We start from the raw sequence: 23732 nt of genomic DNA on the forward strand, positions 1-23732 counted from the left end.
CGGAGTGAGCCAGTTCGAGTCCTGGTTATGGAAGAAATTTTCACCGTCAGCACTTGGCCGACCACAGGAAGAGAGGCGATGACGTAATGTTTCCGACCTCCAGGCTCTGCGACAATGTGCCGCATTAAATTCCAAAACTCTCCACAGTGGATCACGGATGACGGGCATGTCACAGCTTTTCTAAGATTCGTATGTCAGATAGGGACATTAAACCCAGAGGCCGACATGGTGCTATTCGTGACGAACTGAATGTGTACCGGCGCTAGGTTTCTACCTCTCCCCTCCCTCATCGTCATGTCACAACACTATACCCACATTTTTTACAGGCACCCACACTCAACAATACACTTAAGGCTCAACTGTCGTACATGAAGGTCAGTTGAGCACTAGTTTTGTGCGTGACATAGCGATGTTGTTACGCGTGACAACACGCATGTGCAAAAAGTAACAGACTAGGACACAGAGAACACATATCTTTACTTTATGCTATTTGTTTATTTTATGGAAGAGGGGTTGTGAAGACAGATTGCTCTCTTTCGCCGGCCGTGGTGGCCGAGCGGTTCTAGGCGCTACAGTCTGGAACCGAGCGACCGCTACGGTCGCAGGTTCGAATCCTGCCTCGGGCATAGATGTGTGTCATGTCCTTAGGATACTTAGGTTTAAGTAGTTCTAAGTTCTAGGGGACTGATGACCTAAGAAGTTAAGTCCCATAGTGCTCAGAGCTATTTGAACCTTATTTTTCCCTCTCTTTCGTTGCCTAACGTGTAAGTAAGATTCAGTCGTGACAGTTTAATTGTGACTTGGAGATATCGACGAATATTAATACGAAATAATATTGACACAATTATCTGTAGCCAAAGGTTTCGGCCCATGTGCTAATCATCCAAATTAATCCACCTATCCATCCATCCTAGGTTAGGTTAGTGTCAAAGGTGACTGTGTCTTGGCAAAGTCAACGAATCATATGGCACGTGAACAACCATAATTACTGTTGTGGCACTTGTTTTAAGCATCTTGGACGTTGATGAGAACCTTATTTCCGTTATTTTTATGACACCATGGACGAAGTCAGACTGGTGGCATTGACAGGTTCAGTTTTTCCACATACCACGAAGACAGGAACCATGGTGTGCGCACGAAGAAAACCCTTTCTGGTCCGACCTCTGGACCCACCCCACCCAACAGCTCCATACGACCTGTTTCTCTCTCTGTCTTTCTTGCACACTTTGATGCCCAAGACTCCAGAACGTTTACGATTTCACGAAGGGAATCACATGCAGACCTTTGCCTAAACGTCACCACCAACAGCTCTGTAGGACTCACCACACCGCTGCACAGATCTACACACCCCCCGCCACCCCGAAAAGATTAAGCGTCGCTGCCGCTCATCAGCACCCGAACGAAACCTCTCGCAAGAGCAAAACGTGCCCTGCAAACAAGCGGGAAGAAGACGCAGAAAGAAGGCAACAGGTATTATAATTATTCAGTAAACAAAAAACACACAAAGCTATGGACATAATGGGTTCTGTCAAGGAACGACTGTGACTGCTCATGTCTGGAGCGCGCAGTATTGGCCGTCAGTGAGGCGGCAAGTGCACTGGGAAAATCAAAAGCTGCGCTTTGAGGTCCAGTGAGGGGCACACACGCTGACTAGCTAGAACATGACGACCACGTACCTAATAGTCGGATTCCATCTTTGGTACGGATAACAGTGCCAATGGATTGTGGCATGGAAGCAATGAGACCTTGGTAAGTCGCTGGAGGACGTTGGCACCACATCTGCACACACAAGTCATCTACTTTCCACAAATTCCAAGGAGGTGGACGATGAGCTCTGACGCTGCGCTCAATCACATTCCAGATGACTTCGATCGAGTGCAGATCTCGCGAGATGGGAGCCGGAATATCAACTGAAACAGGCCACTGTGTTCCTCGAACCATTCCATCACACTCCTGGCCTTGTGGCACACACACACACACACACACACACACACAACACATATCCACAGAAAACCTGTATTTACAGCCCACTCCTCTACCCTTTACACTCAACTGAAGAGTCACTGTTGCAACGCTGCAGGAGGAGCAGAGAAGTGCAAAATCGTCCACAAATAAGGAGCATTATACAGAGCTCCTTACCGCATATCTGATACTGTTTATCGTTATAGCAAAGAGCATAACACTTCCAACACTTTCCTAAAGAATATCACTCTCCTGCTCAAAATTATGTGATAGCACGTCACCAACTAGGGACAGAAAAAAGCGCTTAGATAGGAAAGACCTACGGGGAGGTTGTCCGAAAGCCCCGTTAGGGGAGCTGCTCTAAAATATTGGGTCTCCAAGTACTGCTGTGCGCTTTACTGATGTCAAAGAATATACCGACACAGTGATGTTTACGAAGGAAGGCCTGCTGAATAACCGCCTGTAGTAGGGTCAAGTTGTCGAAAGTGGATCGAAATCTCCGGAATCCACACTGAGTCTTTGCTACAGAGCTCGTTAGGGCGACGCTCCAGTAGGTACAGTGGCATGTTCGGTCCGTCCCTGGCTTGAGGAGTGCTATCAAAATTGCCTCTTTCCATGAGCTGGGAAACTGGTCTGTAGCCGGCCGAAGTGGCCGTGCGGTTAAAGGCGCTGCAGTCTGGAACCGCAAGACCGCTACGGTCGCAGGTTCGAATCCTGCCTCGGGCATGGATGTTTGTGATGTCCTTAGGTTAGTTAGGTTTAACTAGTTCTAAGTTCTAGGGGACTAATGACCTCAGCAGTTGGGTCCCATAGTGCTCAGCGCCATTTTGAACTGGTCTGTATCCCACATAAAATTGAAACATTCGAGAAGAATTTTCTTTGACGCTGCTTGCAAACGTCGAAACTTACTGTACTGGATTTGGTCGTGGCCGTGTGCAATGTCACGAACCTCAGACATAGCCGAAGCCACCTCCCACATGGAGGAAGCGCAGTTGTAAGACTCAGAATTGATGGATGTGAAGTACAACTTGCCCCTCTCTACAGTCGCATGGTAGCGGCGAAATGCCGGACCTCAGCTGGCATCGGCAGTAATCTTTGCAAAAAGCTCTGCCATCGTCTCGGCGTTGTTTGGAGACGCCCCTCTTTCAGTATTGCTGCTATTAGCGAACAGCTGCATTGATCGGAAATCCTTCTGACAGTTTCCCAGACTTGATGGGGTCCAGGAATGCTAGCCATCACCTTTTCTTGCTCTTCTTAATTACGTGTCAAACTTTGGCTCTCGTGATTCGAAAGGGTGCAAGGTTGTCTGCTATTGGGCGGCATTTAAAACGTCATAAAGCCACTCGCCCGACCCAAATTGCTGAACAGCACTCGTCGGTCCATTGAGGTAAAGTTTGCGTCCTAAGATGATGTGAGGACATTGGGATGGATAAGCCAGCGGCATGGTGGATCAATAGTATGATATGGTCCACCAATTCCTGGTTCAAACACTGCCAGATGGCTGAACAGTGTCCAGTTGGCTCTGCTCACCATCTCTTTCGGCGGTTTCCTTACTAATATTGCTTCGTTTGGTAGGAGGATCCACAGTGTGAAATAGTCACTAGAATGAAGATCATCAGTGACTTCCCACTGAGCAGAGCCTGCGAGGGCCGGAGCGCAGAAAGATAGGTCGATTGCTGAGGTCAGTCCAGCAACAAATGAGAAACGAGTGGGATTGCTTTGTTGAGGATGGATAGCTCCTGAGACGTCATGAGACTCTCCAAGACTCGACGGCTAGGGCTAGCTGAGTTCGAGAAGCATAATACGAGGGTGAGTCAAACGAAAACCTTAAATATTTTTTAAAAATATTATCTATTGTGCAGAAGTGGTACAAAGCTGTATCACTTTTCAACATAATCTCCCCCACGCTCAATGCAAGTCCTCCAGCGCTTACAAAGTGCATTAATCCCTTTAGAAAAAAATTCTTTTGGTAGTCCGCGCAACCACTCATGCACTGCGTGGCGTACCTCTTCATCAGAACGGAACTTCTTTCCTCCCAACGCATCTTTGAGTGGTCCAAACATATGGAAATCACTTGGGGACAAGGTCTGGTAAGTACGCTGGATGAGGAAGACACTCAAAATGCAGGTCTGTGAGTGTTGCAGCTGTTGTACGGGCAGTGTGGGGCCTTGCATGTCATGTTGCAAAAGGACACCTGCTGACAGCAATCCACGTCGCATTGATCTGATTGCAATCCGCAGATGATTTTTTTAGGAGATCTGTGTATGATGGCCTCTCTAGGCATGTAATGCTTCAAAATGACGCTCTCTTCGTCCCAAAAGAGAGTCAGTATAACCTTCTCAGCTGATAGTTCTGTTCGAAACTTCTTCGGCTTTGGTGATGACGAATGGCGCCATTCCTTGCTGGCTCTCTTCGTTTCCGGTTGGTGGAAGTGAACCTAGGTTTCGTCCCCAGTAACGATTCTTGCAAGGAAGCCATCACCTTCTCGTTCAAAGCACCGAAGAAGTTCTTCACAAGCATCAACACGTCGTCCTCTCATATCACGAGTCAGCTGCCATGGCACACATCTTGAAGACACTCTGTGTAACTGGAGCACATCATGCACAATATGGTGTGCTGACCCATGACTAATCTGTAAACATGGTGCAAAGTCATTCAGTATGACTCGGCGGTTTTCCTTCACTATGGTTTCAACTGCTTCAATGTTCTGTGGAATCACAACTCGTTATGCCTGACCTGGACGAGGAGCATCTTCCACTGAAGTCACACCATTTGCGAACTTCCTACTCCATTCGTAGACTTGCTGCTCTGACAAGCGTGCATCACCGTACTGAACCTTCATTCGTCGATGAATTTCAATAGGTTTCACAGCTTCACTACGCAAAAACTGAATAACAGAAGGCTGTTCTTCCCTGGTGCAAGTCGCAAGTGCGGTGGCCATCTTTACAGTGGTACTGCGACGGTATATGTGCATCTGCACTATGCTGTCACCTACAGGCCTTTCTGCGTGTTGTTTGTAGCACGCTTACCAACTTACAGGATAACGACCATAAATTTCGATTTTTTATTACAAATTTAAGGTTTTCATTTGACTCACCTTAGTACATCATGGGCATTAGGAGAAATGGATTGGTGGGTTGGCCTACAAGGCCAGTGAGAGCCTCGGAGTCTATCGCATCCTGTGGAGGTGAATACAGTGAACAGAGGGTGATCTTTTCACGCACATGAACTTCAACAGCTACTGCTTCTAGATCAGTAACCAAGGAGAGAGAGGTGGTGTGCGTGGCTCTTTCATCAGTCACGTCACACTTGCGGGGGACAGTATGGGCCCACAGCACAGGGGTGTCAGTGGCTTTAAAATGCGTTTGTAAACACAAAAACAGGGGATGTGCCTTTGTTAGGAGTGTCAGCTCCTCTACAAGAACTGTGAACCCATTTATATTCCCCTGTTGTGTGGGAGCCATTTATCATAGGGGTTAGACTTTCAGCCTGTGTCTCTGCCAGGGTGGGGAGCCCGGAATGGGTGGAGGTGCAGTTTTGTGGTGAGATGGTTGCTGCAGGCGACTTCACATTTCATTGACTTCAAAGGAGAGTCACAAGAACCATCAGATTGAACGACGACGACATGGAGTGACTGTTTGCTACCTGTTTTTGCCTGCAGTTTCTGCTTCCCGTTTTCTTTATTGGGTAGGGAATGCTATGTGGAAACTACCGGAGTAGCGGTAGAGGCATTATTGGACTGGTGGGGGGGGGGGGGGGGGGGGCGCTACGAGTCATAAAATAACAGCAGTTTTGCAAGTGCACTGGCAAATGCACATAATAGTGCTCACAATGGACACCTCCGTTTATGTAGATGCATCGGCTGTTGGAAGAGATTTTTTAAGAGCTCAAGCGAAAGATGTATTGAATGTGGGAGGCTGCATGGCCTTAGAGATGTTTTTGGACACATCATATGCGATGCACTTTGTTGTTTTAAGGTCCTGTATCTTTCTTTCTTCTTTATACTCCACAACAATTTACAGACTCTGGACAAGATGAACAAACCATGGCTTCTTCCTTGCATTCGAGAGTGGTGTGCCGAAACCGATGGCATTTAAAACAGCACATTGGGTTGGGAACATGGCCAGACCCTCATGCGAAGAAAACCTGGGGGTAAGATTTTACCAGGTCCTCACCCACCCGTTTCATGACGTTTTGCATTCCGACAGTACCTTCTTGATCGCACTTTGTCAATTATGCTTTCGAAGCCCACACATGACACAACACCTTTACCGTAGTTCATGATGTTGTGGACTCCGTTTCGATAGCATATTTCCCGAGGAATTTATTTTTGTAGAGGTTCGTCACTTGCTGGAAACTAGAAGTTTCAACCAAGAGCGTTCCATTTCGCAAACGCTTGGCTGATTTTAAAGTGCCAACAGTGCCCTCTAAACCTTTTTGAATGCAAAAGGGCGAAACTTTCTCAAAGCTGCCCTGTTTCCTCTTATCTATTGAAAACACATTGTGACTAGCTGCACGCATTCTTTCACTAGAAACAAAAGTCTCTGAATTATTTTCTCAGTCAGGATGACTGGCTACAAGAGCCCTCTTTCTACATTTGATGCTGATATTCACTAGCAGTTCATCCATTCCGCTGGGAGTTGAGTTTAAGGTCGAGCGTTGCCCATCGGTGCTGTGAGCAGGTCGGGAAATGAGCTCCATCCAGACAGTGTAGTGCTTCGAGAATTTCCGCGTAGATTCTAGAACCACTCGTCCTTCTACCGTCTCGAACACACGATATTTTAAGTACAAGTGGGAGTGTGGAAGCGTACCTACCGCGCTACCTGTTTCTGTGTGCAGGTTGGAAGTTTGTTATGTAAGCGTGACGGTCGAACGACGCCGACAATGGGTTTGCCGCGAGCGCAACAGAAGCCGTGATGAAAGAACAAGGAGTAATTATGTAGTATTCTTTGCTGTTTTAGTGACTGTGATTATTGTTAAAGAAAAATGAACAACAGGATATAGACTTCTAAGTACTTTATGTGTTCGGCTTGCTAGCAGCAAGACATGTTCATAAATTATGTGGTTGTTAAAACAATTTTATTGTAGATTTTATAGAGCCTAACCCGAGACGAATCGCTTGACTTGTAAACATTGGAATATTAACACGAGAAATGGTGAATATGTTATTTGTGGAAGTTGAAATATACCAAGACCCAACGAAAAGTATTCTTCGAGTACTAAATTATTTCAATAGTAGAGAGAGAGTCTTATAAATTCCTGTAACCAGCAGTATTCTTCGGAGAAGAAGGTTTTGGAGATCGACGGAGCTGGCAAGCCAGAGAAGAAGATCGGCTGTGCAGATCAAGTAAGTGAACTGATGTGTGGATTTTGCAATCCAACTTCACACCGCTTCGGGTCTTCTAAAGCAGGGGTCTCCAAACTTTTTAGTCCGCGGGCCACATTGACTCCTCCACGAAGTCATAAGGGCCAAGATCTACCTAGTGGGATTAAAGCACCCTAGCACTCCACGATCACCGTAATGTAAGGCTAAAGGAAAGATGAAATCGCAAAAATCTAAGGTTGTGGGAATAACTAGCACTGAAACGAAGTACGATTTTTATTTAATTACATAATTTTGATTGGTGGACGTACCTTACCGAAATTCTGGCGTATTTTACTCTGGCGAATTTCACCGACAAAAAAGTATGTCACTGCGCATTCTTCACGAAAGTGTCCTGCAAAGTTAACGAAATCTCCAAATCATTGTTAGCAACACTATTACTGCAAGACGTAACAGAGGTAGAGTATGTCAACGCATTGTTATTTCAAGCGGCGCAACAATAAGTTTAGTTATGTAGTCTTGTAGCGAGTAGCAGAGCCAATGTCACGGTGTATTGGGCGTGATAGGCCGCGAAACTCAATTGTTGGCAGTATAGGTACCACCTCAGATATTTGGCGGGCCGGATACCGGGGGTGTCCGGCCAGCTAACGCGGGCCGGTTTGCCGGACCTCGCGGGCCGTAGTTTGGAGACCCCTGGTCTAAAGCGTTTGAACAGAGCCCCATTTGCCTGGGTAAACCCTATAGAACTAAGGTGCGGCAGCTCCCTCAGAAGTTGCCCACTAACGACTGGCGCACCACACCTTGAGAATGAGGGATTTTTCATAGAGGTTCTGACCATCCTCGCAATCCGGGTGACTATGTCAAAATCCCTGTTCCATGTGACACACAACGTTCCACTGGTCTGCCGTTCGGTAGCCGCTAAAGCGTGCTCAGAGCACACAGTTGCAGGGAATTGGCAGCACTGAACCGGTCCCCAGCTCAGAAACCCTGGGGTCGCCAAGCCCGTGTACCCGGCAACGGAATGCTGAGCTGCCTGATGTGCTCACTATTCAGCACAACCAGAGGGGCACGTGTGTGGCTCATCGGGTGCCAGGGACACAGCGAGCTGCTGTGATGCTGACGTTGTCGAAGACGCAAAACTGACAGATGGGTTTTTAGTCTGAGGACAATGATTACATCATAAATAATACCATTTCCGGTGAAATTTGTGTGAAATACAGCCAGCTTGCTATTGGTGAAAATGGAAGAAAATTCTAATTTTGGAGTGGAAGATCAGAAAATACTTGAGCTGCATTAATTCAAAATAATGAGACAGCCTATCAAAGTCACTTCTCCCTCCACTGGGGAAAAACAACCTCTGACCCAGAAAAATTCGAGATTCCCGCCTAACGGTGTCCTAGGCTCTCCGCTCGACACGGGGACCACCAGCCGCTGAGCTACGCCGCGGACAGCACCACGCAGCGCTCACAACACAACGCGGCCCGCGACGTGAGGCGTTCGGTAACGCAAGCGGCGGCGCCGTCAGTGAAGGAGCGTGGCCCGTATCTGGGGACCCGCATCGGCCGTTCGTCTCACTTCCTGCCGCCTACCACAGCGGTCGTCGCACTGCGTTTCTCAGCCGTATTATGTAATGACAACCACCGATGCGACAAAACTCATGGGATTCCACCTAACAGAGTGTCGGACCCCTTTTCCCCCAATCTAGTGCAGCAATTCGACCCGGCATGGCGTTGGAAGTCCCCTGCAGAAATATTGAGCCATGCTGCCTCTATGTTGCTGTGGTCTTCAGTCCTGAGACTGGCTTGATGCAGCTCTCGGTGCTACTCTTTGCTGTGCAAGCTTTTTCATCTCCCAGTACCTACTACAACCCACATCCTTCTGAATCTACTTAGTGTATTCATCTCTTGGTCTCCCTCTACGATTTTTACCCTCCACGCTGCCCTCCAATACTTAATTGGTGATCCTTGATGCCTCAGAACATGTCCTACCAACCGATCCCTTCTTCTAGACAAGTTGGTTCACAAACTTGTCTTCTCCCCAATCCTATTCAATACCTCCTCGTTAGTTACGTGATCTACCCACCTAATCTTCAACATTCTTCTGTAGCACCACATTTCGAAAGCTTCTATTCTCTTCTTGTCCAAACTATTTATCGTCCATGTTTCACTTCCATACATGGCTACACTCCATACAAATACTTTCAGAAACGACTTCCTGACACTTACATCTATAATTGATGTTAACAAATTTCTCTTCTTCAGAAACGCATTCTTTGTCATTGCCAGTCTACATTTTATACCTTCTCTACTTCGACCATCATCAGTTATTTTCCTCCCCAAATAGCAAAACTCTTTTACTAATTTAAGTGTCTCACTTCCTAATCTAATTCCCTCAGCATCACCCGATTTAATTAGACTACATTCCATTATCCTCGTTTTGCTTTCGTTGATGTTCATCTTACATCCTCCTTTCAAGACAATGTCCATTCCATTCAACTGCTCTTCCAAGTCCTTTGCTGTCTCTGACAGAATTATAATGTCATCGGCGAACCTCAAAGTTTTTATTTCTTTTCTATGGATTTTAATACCTACTCCGAATTTTTCTTTTGTTTCCTTTATTGCTTGCTCAATATACAGATTGAATAACATCGGGGAGAGGCTACAACCCTGTCTCACTCCCTTCCCAACCACTGCTTCCATTTCATGCCCCTCCACTCTTATAACTCCCATCTGGTTTCTGTACAAATTGTAAATAGCCTTTCGCTCCCTGTATTTTACCCCTGCCACCTCTAGAAGCCGGCCGCGGTGGTCTAGCGGTTCTAGGCGCTCAGTCCGGAACCGCGCGACTGCTACGGTCGCAGGTTCGAATCCTGCCTCGGGCATGGATGTGTGTGATGTCCTTAGGTTTGTTACGTTTAAGTAGTTCTAAGTTCTAGGGGACTGATGACCACAGATCTTAAGTCCCATGGTGCTCAGAGCCATTTGAACCATTTGAACCACCTTTAGAATTTGAAAGACAGTTTTTCAGTCAACATTATCAAAAGCTTTCTCTAAGTCTACAAATGCTAGAAACGTAGGTTTCACTTTCCTTAGTCTTTGTTCTAAGATAAGTCGTAAGGTCAGTATTGCCTCATGTGTTCCAACGTTCCGACGGAATCCAAATTGATCTTCCCCGAGGTCGGTTTCTACCAGTTTACCATTCGTCTGTTAAGAATTCGCTTTAGTATTTTGCAGCTGTGACTTATTAAACCGATAGTTCGGTAATTTTCACATCTGTCAACACCTGCTTTCTTTGGGATTGGAATTATTATATTCTTCTTGAAGTCTGAGGGTATTTCGCCTGTCGCGTACATCTTGCTCAAGAGATGGTAGAGTTTTGTCAAGACTGGCTCTCCCAAGGCCGTCAGTAGTTCTAATGGAATGTTGTCTACTCCCGGGGCCTTGTTTCGACTCAGGTCTTTCAGTGCTCTGTCAAACTCTTCACACAGTATCGTATCTCCCATTTCATCTTCACCTACATCCTCTTTCATTTCCATAATATTGTCCTCAAGTACATCGCCCTTGTATAGACCCTCTATATACTCCTTCCACCTTTCTGCTTTCCCTTCTTTGCTTAGAACTGGGTTTCCATCTGAGCTCTTGATATTCATACAAGTGGCTCTCTTTTCTCCAAAGGTCTCTTTAATTTTCCTGTAGGCAGTATCTATCTTACCCCTAGTGAGATAAGCCTCTATAGTCGTCCATAAATGCAAAACTTTTGGCGGTGCAGGATTTTGTGCACGAACTGACCTCTCGATTATGTCCCGTAAACGTTTTATGGTGTTCATGTCGAGCGATCAATGTGGCCAGATCATTCGCTTGAACTGTTCAGACTGTTCTTCAAATCAATCGCCAACATTTGTGGCCTGCTGACATGACTCACTGTCGTCCATAAGGATTCCATCGTTGTTTGGGAACATGAAGATGAATGGCCGAACATCCAGAGGACCCAGTCCATTCCATGTAAACACAGTCTACCATTATTGAGCCACCACTATCTTGCACAGTGTCGTGTTGACGACCTGGATCCATGGCTCCGTGGAGTCTGCGCGACAGTCGAAACCTACCAACAGCTCTTACCAATTGAATTCGGGAATGATCTGACCAGACCACGAGTTTCGAGTCGTCTAGGGTTCGATCTATATGGTCACGAGAGCAGGAGAGGCGCTGCTGTTAGCGAAGGCAATGTAATATCAAGAGACAGGAAATTGTTGACAATTGAAGGACAGTTGAGGAGGGAGACGAGTAGTGGCGTTTGTTGCACTGGTTAATGGGGTGATACACAAAGTTACTGTAAAGGGCTGTCAGAATTAACTGTGGGTGTGGAATGTCGATGTAAATGAGGTAGACTATTGAAAAATAGTAGAAACGAGAGAAGTAACGGCTGTGTGTGAGTCTTGTTGGAAAAATGTCGAGGGAGCGGTGCAAGGGTTGTCCAGAAAGTAATGCACCGCATTTTTTCTTCAAGAATCATTGAACATAATGAGAGTTACACACACGAAAAATGATGTTGTATCTACACACCCTATTTTCCCACGTAACCTCCATCCTATTCTATGGTCTTCCTCCAGCGCGAAACAAGGGCGTATATGCCCTGTCGGTACCAACCCTGCATCTATATACATACTCCGCAATCCACCATGCGGTCCGTGGCGGAGGGTACCTCATACCACAACTAGCATCTTCTCTCCCTGTTCCACTCCCAAACAGAACGAGGGAAAAATGACTGCGTATATGCCTCTGTACGAGCTCTAATCTCTCTTATCGTATCTTTGTGGTCTATCCGCGACATACAAGTTGGCGGCAGTAAAATTGAACTGCAGTCAGCCTCAAATGCTGGTTCTCTAAATTTCCTCACTAGCGATTCACGAAAAGAACGCCTCCTTTCCTCCAGAGACTCCCACCCGAGTTCCTGAAGAATTTCCGTAACACTCGCTTCATGATCAAACCTACCAGTAACAAATCTAGCAGCCCGCCTCTGAATTGCTTCTATGTCGTCCCTCAATCCGAGATGATACGGATCCCAAACGCTCGAGCAGTACTCAAGAATAGGTCGTATTAGTGTTTTATAAGCGGTCTCCTTTACACATGAAACACATCTCCCCAAAATTCTACCAATGAACCGAAGACGACTGTACGCCTTCCCCACAACTGCCATTACATGCTTGTCCCACTTCATATCGCTCTGCAATATTACGCCCAAATATTTAATCGACGTGACTGTGTGAAGCGCTACACTAGTAATGGAGTATTCAAGCATTACGGGATTCTTTTTCAAATTCATCTGCATTAATTTACATTTACCTATATTTAGAGTTAGCTGCCATTCTTTTCCCTTGTCCAGGTGGCGGAGCCGGTGCTTCACTGCGTGAATCCTCCTCAAAATGTTTTCCACGAACGGCATCCGTTAATGGCCCAAACAGGCGGGAGCTCGCTGCAGCACGTCAGCTGTGACAGCCGTGGCTGGTCTCCCCGACCGCTGCGAATCTTGGCGCTCCGCCGAACCGCCTTCTAATGACCTCACCCTCCGTGCCCAGCGGTAACTGTGCTTCTGTCGAAAGCAGATGCTCCATAATAGACTTTGCACAAGCGTCTGTGAATATTCCTCGCAATTTCTTTCTCTGCAGTGAGAAATTCAATGACGGAACATTGCTTGTAATGTACATCATCTACAGACGCCATTTTCAAATTGCCGCGCAACTAGGCTATATGTCGGCAGTGACGCAAACTTGGCGCGCTCGCTCAGCAGACGTCCTCCAGGACGTAGAACATCTCAGAAAAACAACAACGGAAACAAACAAGCTAATTTACCTTCCAAAGGTCCCAAGTAGAATGATCGTCACTTTTTTAAATGAAAACTGTATGAAAGAATCATTTTACAAACACTCATTTACTATGATCGCATTAATGCACCGAATTTAAAATTTAAAAAAAGTTTTTTATTTATTTATAAGGTAATAAACATATAATAGAACTACTACAATACTTATTTACAATGAACACATTACTGCACTGAAATGGTGCGGAAGTTAGATTGTACTTACACACACACACACAAACACACACACAAATCAGTTGGTTCTACTGAGAAATTCATTAGTGGAGTAGGAGCAATTGGCCAACAATAAATCCTTTACGCTTCTCTTAAACTGAATTCCATTGGTTGTTAAGCTTTCTATGGCTGCTGGCAAGTTATTGAAAATGTGTGTTCCTGAATAATGCACACCTTTTTGTACAAGAGTAAGTGACTTTAAATCCTTATGAAGATTATCCTTATTTCTAGTATTGATTCCATAAATTGAGCTGTTGGTTGGAAAACGTGATATATTTTTAATGACAAATTTCATTAAGGAATAAATATATTGGGAAGCAGTAGTTAGTATCCCTAGTTCCCTAAACAGACTTCTGCAGGATGTTCTTGAGTTCACACCACATATAATTCTTATCGCACATTTTTCTGCCCGGTAAACTTTAGATTGACTTCGTGAATTACCCCAAAATATAATCCCATATGAAATTATGGTATAAAAGTAAGCATAGTGTGCCAGATTTTTCATTTTTATATCCCATAAGTCTGACAGAATTCGCACTGCAAATACACATTTGTGAAGACGCTTCAGCAGTTGTGTGGTGTGCTCCTCCCAGTTGAATTTATTATCAACCTCTAATCCCAAGAATTTAACACCACCCACTGCTTCTATCTGCTTGTCATCGAATGTTACGCATATTCTCGTCAGACACCCCTTACAAGTTCTGAACTGCATGTACTGTATTTTTTCGAAGTTTAGTGACAAAGAATTGGATAAGGAACCAGTGATTAATGTCCAGAAATATTTTATTAGCCGATCTTTCTAAGGCTACACTTTATTTGCTATTTATTGCAATGTTTGTATCATCGGCAAACAAAACAAACTTACCATTTGGCAATGTTACTGATGAAGGGTCATTGATATACACAAGAAAAAGTAAGGGCCCTGAGATAGAACCTTGTGGGACCCAACATGTAATTAGTTCCCAGTTGGATCATTGCTGATTTCTTAATACATGTCTCTTTCCTAATAACACCCTTTGTTTCCTGCCAGAGATACAAGATTTGAACCATTTTGCACCATTTCCTGTTACACAATAATATCCTAATTTCCTTAAAGGGATATTGTGATTTACACAATCAGATGCCTTTGACAGGTCACAAAATATACCAGTCGGCTGCAATTTTTTGTCTAATGAATTATGTACATTTTCACTGTAAGTGTAGATAGCCTTCTCAATATCAGAACCCTTTATAAACCCGAACCGTGACTTTGGCAGTATGTTATTTGTGATAAGACGGTTATAAAGCCGATTGTACATTACCTTTTCTAAAATTTTTTAGAATTCCGGCGAAAGTGAAATTGGACGGAAATTTGATATTTATCTCCCTTCTTAAACAGTTCAAATAACACATACGTAACGTTTCGCATTCGTAGCATTGTTTTAGGCTGAGAAAGAAAAATGTGCTGCATTACATTCTGGGCAACCGTCGTACATAAAGTTACTATGGAAGACGTTACAAATTACTCATCTCTGAGGAAGGTAACTTGTAAAATGAACTGCTAAGAACTGGGCGTATTGAGCGTGGTGCTCTCAAACGAGAAGCGACATTATTTAAGGAGCCACTTATACGAACAATACTGTGGAAGAAACGACATGTGCAAGTAATTAAATAGTGATAGAATAGTCCTGAATGGGACCTATGAACTAAGGTACAAAGTACCTCTATACATTGAAGTAGATGGTAGGAAGTATCAGCCTTAAAACACAAATCAGTGTTAGCTGGCTACGTACAGCATGTCATCCTTTCTCCTGGTCAACACATTAAGGAAGAGAAGGCCGACCTTGACAGCAATTGATTATTGGGGGTGCATTGAACTGATATGTGCTAAAATCCTGTGCAAATTCTCGCTGCGATGAGGCCAAATAACAAAATATTGGGCGTCTGAAGGTATTTATCTTTGGTTGTGTGGTGGCACTGTGCGCGCGCGCGTGTTTGTGTGTGTGTGTGTGTGTGTGTGTGTGTGTGTGTGTGTGTGTGTGCGTGTGTGTGTGTGTGTGTGTGTGGGCTTGCGCGCGCGCCCTGTCGTCTGGTTTGCTCCTCGACGCAGCCCCGCCTAATGACAAGGGAAACTCCCCACTGCATCCCCCTCAGATTTGTGGTAAGATGGCGCATCGGACAGCCCGTCAAAAATTGAACACAGATCAAGCATGCTGGCCGTTGTGGCCGAGCGGTTCTAGGCGCTTCAGTCTGGAGCCGCACGACCGTTACGGTCGGAGGTTCGAATCCTGCCTCGGGCATGAATGTGTGTGATGTCCTTAGGTTAGTTAGGTTTAAGTAGTTCTAAGTTCTAGGGGACTGATGACCTCAGATGTTAAGTCGCATAGTGCTCAGAGCCATTTGAACCATTTTTAGATCAAGCATGAAAACAGGAAGAAGGTGTAGTGAGCAGTGAAACGAAAGCAAAGTGGAAATAGTGAACGGTCCCAGTTCAACAAGTGCAACATTGAGCGGCGTAGAAGAGCCACGGTGTCGTGGTTAATTGGTCATCGTACTGGAGTGCAAACTGGGCGGGCTATAGCTCCCTCGGGCCAATTTTTTTTTTTTTTTTTCGCTGTTCGCTGTATTCAAATTTGTGTTTGTGTCGTGGTGTAACGTCCGTTTGCAACAGCTATATGTAAGGTAGGGCTCTATAATGAGAATTTATTTTCCATAACTACTCTATTAGCAGACGACAGGAAGTGGCTTTCGAATGGGAATCGCAAACGTTTGATTACAAGGTGACGAGTCAACCGAATCCTCCACCGGAAAACACAACTGGTGTGGCATACCCGGCATTAGCGACGGAGTACGTGTGTCATACGACAGGAATCTCTTCATCGGTACACCTAATTTGTACACGACTGGTAAGTGAGTTAGGTATGCCTCCTTGCCCGATATACGTGTTCGTATGAATGTGAATTTGGTCACTCCCAAGGAAACGATGAAGAGATAATAGTTTGTCACATAAGCTGCCACAAATGAACGCAACAGTTTCACAATCACGCAGTTTCTCTGTGGTCTGTCAAAACACATATTTTTAATGTTCCTGGAGTTGCGTTCCATTTTGGAAGTCCTGACTCTTGAATTCCTTTTTTTGTAACATAGTTGAAACCCGTTTATTTGGAACTTCCTGGCAGATTCAAACTGTGTGCCGGACCGAGACTCGAACTCGGGACCTTTGCCTTTCGCGGGGAAGCACTCTACCGACTGTGCTACCCAAGCACGACTCACGCCCCGTCCTCACAGCTTTAATTCCGCCAGTACCTCGTATCCTACCTTCCAAACTTTACAGAAGCTCTCCTGCGAACCTTGCAGATTTAATACTCCTGGAAGAAAGGATATTGCGGAGACATGGCTTAGCCACAGCCTGGGGGATGTTTCTAGAATGAAATTATTTCTGTGAGTCGTCTATCTGGTATCTCGCCTGCTCTCACTATTCGTCACATTTACTTGCGACGGCAACGTATTCTTACCATATTACTCGTGCTCTGTAACCCATGTTTAGTATGTCAACTGCCAAGGCTACAGAAAGAGAACAAACATTTCAATGATCGGACGGACAGTTCACAATGTTGTGGGAAAAAATGTTACTGGCAGATGGGAGTTCTGAACACGGCCAGTCCCGTTTTTTTTCTTTTCCCTGGAATTTGTTCGGGGCGGATGTCCGATGACAGCCGTTCAGGTTCCTCGTTGATCCGTTCACTCAGTTTTCCTATTGCAGACGTCAGCTAACCCTCTGACCGAACACGCTGGCTACCGTGCCGGCAGCGTTTGTCAGTCCAGTACTATGATCGCTTACCCACGACGCCGTTGCTGATGAAGATTGCTCTTTATTGCACTTCTTGTTCTTGAACCGTTCACTGTTTCTATTTTTTTCCACAGTTCAGTACGCCTTCTTCCTGTTTTCATGCTTGACCTGTGTTCAGTTTTCGACGGACTATCGACTGGGCCCTCTTACCACTGAATCTGAGGGTGGCTGCGATGGTGAGTTTCCCTTGTGAGAGTCTAAATGTTCACCTCGCGAAGCATCGTCGGTTGTAGAGAACACTGTCCAGATGCAGCTCCGTAAGCTATTTGAACGCTGGGTACGGTGGGAGAAAACTAAATGAAGTACCACAAGCGCCCGTCGCAGCGGACGAGCGTCGTCACTACCCGTCCCGCATTACTCCTTTGTTTCGCTCTCGCAGCTGCGTCGTGGTGTGCGTGACGTCGGCACTCACCGATGATGGAGGGCAGGCGGAAGCGCAGCTGTCGCGCCAGCAGGCCGCAGAGGTGTGCTCCTAGCGAGTGGCCGACACAGGCTGCTGGCGCCAGTCCGGCGAGCTGGCGCAGCGCGGACAGTTGGCGCGCCAGGCAGCTGGCGGCGGTCCGCAGGTTGTGTACGGCCGCCGGGTAGCAGGGGGGGCGGCCGAGTGCGCCCCAGTCCACCACCAGCACCCAGAAGCGGCCCGAGCGCAGGTACGCTGCGGGCAGAAAGCGGTCCGGAAGCGTAACGTGGCGACGTTCACAGGATGTCTACACTACTGGCCATTAACATTGCTACACCACGAAGATGACGTGCCACAGGCGCGAAATTTAACCGACAGGAAGAAGATGCTCTGATATGCAAATGATTAGCTTTTTCAGAGCATTCACACGAGGTTGGCGCCGGTGGCGACACCTACAAAGTGCTGACGTGAGGAAAGTTTCCAACCAATTTCTCATACACAAACAGCAGCTGACCGGCGTTGACTGGTGAAACGTTGTTGTGATGCCTCGTGAAGGAGGAGAAATGCGTACCATCACGTTTCCGACTTTGATAAGGTTCGTAATGTAGCCTATCGCGATTGCGGTTTATCGTATCGCGATATTGCTGCTCGCGTTGGTCGAGGTCCAATGACTGTTAGCAGAATATGGAATCGGTGGGTTCAGGAGGGTAATACTAAACGCCGTGCTGCATCCCAACGGCCTCGTATCACTAGCAGTCGAGATGACAGGCATCTTATCCGCATGGCTGTAACGGATCGTGCAGCCACGTCTCGATCCCCGAGTCAACAGATGGGGACGTTTGCAAGACAACAACCATCTGCACGAACAGTTCGACGACGTTTGCAGCAGCATGGACTATCAGCTTGGTGACCATGGCTGCGGTTACACTTGACGCTGCATCACAGACAGGATCGCCTTCGACGGTGTACTCAACGACGAACCTGGGTGCACGAATGTTAAAACGTCAATTTTTTCGGATGAATCCAGGTTCTGTTTACAGCATCATGATGGTCATGTCCGCGTTTGGCGACATCGCTGTGAACGCACATTCGAAGAATGTATTCGTCATCCCCATACTGGCGTATCACCCAGCGTGGTGGAATGGGGTGCCATTGCTTACACGTCTCGGTCACCTCTTGTTCGCACTGGCGCCATTTGAACAGTGGACGTTACATTTCAGATGTGTTACGACCCGTGGCTCTACCCTTCATTCGATCCCTGCGAAACCCTACGTTTCAGCAGGATAATGCACGACCGCATGTTGCAGGTCCTGTATGGGCTTTCCTGGATACAGAAAATGTTTGACTGCTGCCCTGGCCAGCACATTCTCGACACCTCTCACCAACTGAAAACGTCTGGTCAGTGGTGGCCGAGCAACTGGCTCGTACAATACGCCAGTCACTATTCTTGATGAACTGCGGTATCGTGTTGAAGCTGCATGGGCAGCTGTACCTGTACACGCCATCCAAGCTCTGTTTGGCTCAATGCCAAGGCGTATCAAGGCCATTATCACAGCGAGAGGTGGTTGTTCTGAGTACTGATTTCCCAGGATCTATGCACCCAAATTCCATGAAAATGTAATCACATGTCAGTTCTAGTATAATACATCTGTCCAATGAATACCCGTTTATCGTCTGAATTTGTTCTTGGTGTAGCAGTTTTAATGGCCAGTAGCGTAAATCAAAGCTGTAAATATGATGGGTTCACCACTTCTTTAGCACATTCCAGCTCCCTGTCATGCTACACATGTGCAGTCTTGGGCTGTGGTCCGCCAGTAGTGTAAATCAAAGCTGTAAATATGATGGGTTCACCACTTCTTTAGCACATTCCAGCTCCCTGTCATGCTACACATGTGCAGTCTTGGGCTGTGGTCCAAGAGTGCTGATGGCAGTGTTCGATGAGACAGAAACAGAATTGTTCTGTCCTCTAGAATGTCGAGATCTTAAGCCGTTGACACATGGGATGAGTCAGCTAACATTTACGTGGCGCTCTACGAGTTTTGTGATGTAATTTCTGTGCTGGCGTAAGATGTCGCCAGCACACCCGTCGGCAAAGAAGTGGTGCAAAGATCGACAGTAGACGCCGGATCGAGCGCGCCTATCGCAAGAGAGGCCAGAGACACACGCACAAGCAACATTCCGCCAACGCCCTCTGCACAGCCTGTATTTAGATCGCCGTCACGGACTCACTCATTCGAGTTTGGCGTCTGTCATTCCTCGCCGAGCGGGCTCAGTTCACGTCACAGGCTGCCACAGAACATAGCGACCGGTTTAGTGACTATACCGAGCATAAAGTTTGTAATAGCAAGATTACCGATATTGTTTGAAAGGGGACTCTTACTGATGAGCTTGTACCACAACACATGGACTCCATTCAAGTTAAGTAACTGGTCATGTAAATAAAGAACCGTATTAATCCACGTGTGCATTTGTGTTGTAGAGAAATGATCCTGGCTACCCATAACAACATCCTCTCCCTTGCTTCCTTGCAGTACAAGACTATACAATTTCCTACTGTATCATGTCGAGGAGCCATTTCTTCGCGTGAAACATAAAATAACTTCTCTGCTATTTACCAATGTGGCACATAAAGTAGAACCTGCGGGAAGCGAGAACACTCCCTGCGTCGCAGATAGAAAGTCTGAGGCCCAAGGAAAGCGAGATGCCTTCTGAACTTGTTCAATAGAAGCCCATCTTCAGTGAGTTTTGTGTTACACCTTACACCCCACGAATATACACTACCGGCCATTAAAATTGCTACATCAAGAGGAAATGCAGATGATAAACGGGTATTCATTGGATAAATATACTATACTAGAACTGACATGTGATTACATTTTCACGCAATTTGGGTGCATAGATCCTGAGAAATCAGTAGGCAGAACAACCACCTCTCGCCGTAATAACGGCCTTGATACACCTGGGAATTGAGTCAAACAGAGCTTGTATGGCGTGTACAGGTACCGCTGCGAACGCAGGTTCAACACGATACCACACTTAATCAAGGGTAGTGACTGGCATATTGTGACGAGCCAGTTGCTCGGCCACCATTACCCAGACGTTTTCAATTGGTGCGAGAACTGGAGAATGTGCTGGCCAGGGCAGCAGTCGAACATTTTCTGTATCCAGAAAGGCCCGTACAGGACCTGCAACATGCGGTCGTGCATTATCCTGCTGAAATGTAGGGTTTCGCAGGGATCGAATGAAGGGTAGAGCCACGGGTCGTAACACATGTGAAATGTAACGTCCACTGTTCAAAGTGCCGTCAATGCGAACAAGAGGTGAGCGAGACGTATAACCAATGGCAGCCTATAACATGATGCAGGGAGATACGCCAGTATGGCGATGCCGAATAGACGCTTCCAACGTGCGTTCACCGCGATGTCGCCAAACACGGAGACGACCATTATGATGCTGTAAACACAACCTGGATCCATCCGAAACATACGACATTTCGCCATTCGTGCACCCAGGTTCGTCGTTGAGTACACCATCGCAGGCGCTCCGTCTGTGATGCAGCGTCAAGGGCAACTGCAGCCATGGTCTCCGAGCTGATAGTCCATTCCGCTGTAAACGTCGTCCAACTGTTCGTGCAGATGGTTGTTGTCTTGCAAACGTCCCCATCTGTTGACTCAGGGATCGAGACGTGGCTGCACGATCCGTTACAGCCATGCGGATAAGATGCCTGTCATCTCGACTGCTAGTGATACGAGGCCGTTGGGATCCAGCACGGCGTTCCGTATTATCCTCCTGAACCCACCGATTCCATATTCTGCTAATAGTCATTGGACCTCGACCAACGCGAGCAGTAATGTCGCGATACGGTAAACCGCAATCACGATAGGCTACAATCTGACCTTTATCAAAGTCGGAAACGTGATGGTACGCATTTCTCCCGCTTACACGAGACATCAGAACAACGTTTCACCAGGCAACGCCGGTCAACTGCTGTTTGTGTATGAGAAATCGGTTGGAAACTTTCCTCATGTCAGCACGTTGTAGGCGTTGTAGGCACCATGTTGCTGCACCAATTAGGTCGGTATAGGATTCGAGACCTGTTGCATCTTATTTTCTTTTCTTCACATTCAAGATTTTCCAAAAGGTTGCTGGACTTTCTTACGAAACTGATAGAACTCATTTCTGTAATAGTTAATGTTATGTAAATATAAGTGTGTTCTCTATCAGGAGTGAGTCTGTTCGATATAGTGAACTTTTGTAAGCTGATGTTCCCACTGACCCAGACTTGTATCTTTCCTTTTTTTCTTATTACATGTTCACGAATATTGAAGTTTTTACTTTTGTATACCACAGACAGAATACACGACTAGCATATAGACAAGAGAGGAGATGTACGTTTTAATAGGGGTGACGTAGAAATTTTACGTGCGTCTGTTTTCCTGAAAAAACTACATCGTTCGCGAGCGAAATAAAGCTGACAACTCCACCGTAAGCGCGGAGAGTACAAATTCGCGTTAACCAGTTCGCCCTTGGTGGCGACGGCACTGTCTCTCGTGATGTTGAACATGCTGTCTGCGTGCAGTGCACGTCGGCGTTAGCTGCTCCGCCCCATGTGCCGAGGGTTTAACGCTTTATCACGACCACTATAGTTCACACAGTTTGATAATTCGTGTTTGTGCTCTTGGGAAAATCATGATTGCCAGTTACAGAGAAGTATTCCGCATTACGCGAGACATCTTTGTAGTTTTGTTTTCATCCTGAAATGTTCCACTAGCTTAGTGCTATCTTCATTGGGCTTATTTCGTGTCCCACTTCTGCATAAATATTGTTACTTTTGTGAAATGAGCGATTATTGTCAATTTATTTTACATTGGTTTGCATATTGAACAGAGCTACAGGGTAACAATTATTGAACTATGTGAAATGAAAACGTCATAACCTCTGAACGGTTTGCGTTAGCACGTTAAACTGCACGGTTGGCCGCGAGGCATGATGGGAATTAGTGTGCGCATGTATTGTTTCGTTTAGCGACGAAGCCTAGCTTCATTTCAACTGGTTCGTCAATATCCAAAATTGGCGCGTATCGGGACTGAGGATCCGCATTTCGCGATCGATAAGTCTCTTCATCCTCAATGAGTGACGTGTGGTGTGCAATCTCCAGTCACAGAATAATCGGTGTGATATTCTTGGATAGCATGGTGACTACCGAACGATACGGGAAGGTTTCGGAAGATGATTTCATCCCTGTTATCCAAAGTGTCCCTGACTTCGGCAAGATGTGGTTCATGCAAGACGGAGCTCGACCCCATAGAAGCAGTAGAGTGTTTGATGTCCTGAACGAGCACTTTGGGGACCGCATTCTGGCTCTGAGGTATCCAGAGGCCACTGGCATGGGCATCGATTGGCCGCCATAGCTTCCGGATCTGAACACATGCGACTCCTTTTCGTACCGGTTAATTCTTACAGTAAAGCCGCTGGTAACATGTTATTCATTAGAAACAAACAGCACTGGCAGCGGTTTCGAATCTATAGGTTCATCATCAGATGGTTGTTCACTATGAAGTTAATTTACGGTGTACATGTGATGTTCGCTGATTGTGGCGAAAATCTCGCAAAGGGGTGGTGGAAAACCGCAAAAAATATCTAAGAGAAAAGAGCTATTTTTGTAGAAATGGACCTAAGAATGAATTATAATAACATAAATAAATTCCTAAGATAAGGACCGAATTAGTTTTGCGTTACTGCAGCAGCTCAGCTCCATGGTCGAAACTTTCGGAACGTCATGTTACAACCTCTGCTCCCCACGTGGTGAATCGCAAAGACTGGCACACCACAACCTGACAACTAACTCTGCTGCTAATGCTGAGTACTGGAAGTGCGTGTGCAATAATTGAGACTCCTGGGTACTCAAAGATGTGGTCGGCAGGGGTTCCACAACAGGCCACAACAATGAAAGGAAGGCCAAGTCGTCAGAACTGCTGGAGCAGTGTCAGGTCGATGGAGAGGCCTTTGTACACGAATCGTTACAAGTGACGAAACCTGGGTGCATCACTTTCGGCTGGAAACAAAAGGGCAGTCACTGGAGTGAGACGCCAACTGTCACAAAAAAGGACAAATTCGAGGCAGCTCCC

The 23732-nt window shown here is 46.2% G+C and overlaps 1 protein-coding gene across 1 annotated transcript in view; it reads right to left on the reverse strand.

Annotated features, from left to right (window-relative positions):
* Positions 1 to 23732, reverse strand: part of LOC124803469 (phospholipase A1-like) — a 181393-nt gene that overhangs the window by 76432 nt on the left and 81229 nt on the right. Inside the window, exon 4 of the mRNA XM_047264660.1 lies at positions 17617 to 17859. Within this exon, the coding sequence (XP_047120616.1) occupies positions 17617 to 17859 (243 nt within the window). The remainder of the gene's footprint in view (positions 1 to 17616; positions 17860 to 23732) is intronic.

The sequence above is a fragment of the Schistocerca piceifrons genome, chromosome 6 (assembly GCF_021461385.2).
Source record: "Schistocerca piceifrons isolate TAMUIC-IGC-003096 chromosome 6, iqSchPice1.1, whole genome shotgun sequence".
Classification (NCBI taxonomy): domain Eukaryota; kingdom Metazoa; phylum Arthropoda; class Insecta; order Orthoptera; family Acrididae; genus Schistocerca; species Schistocerca piceifrons.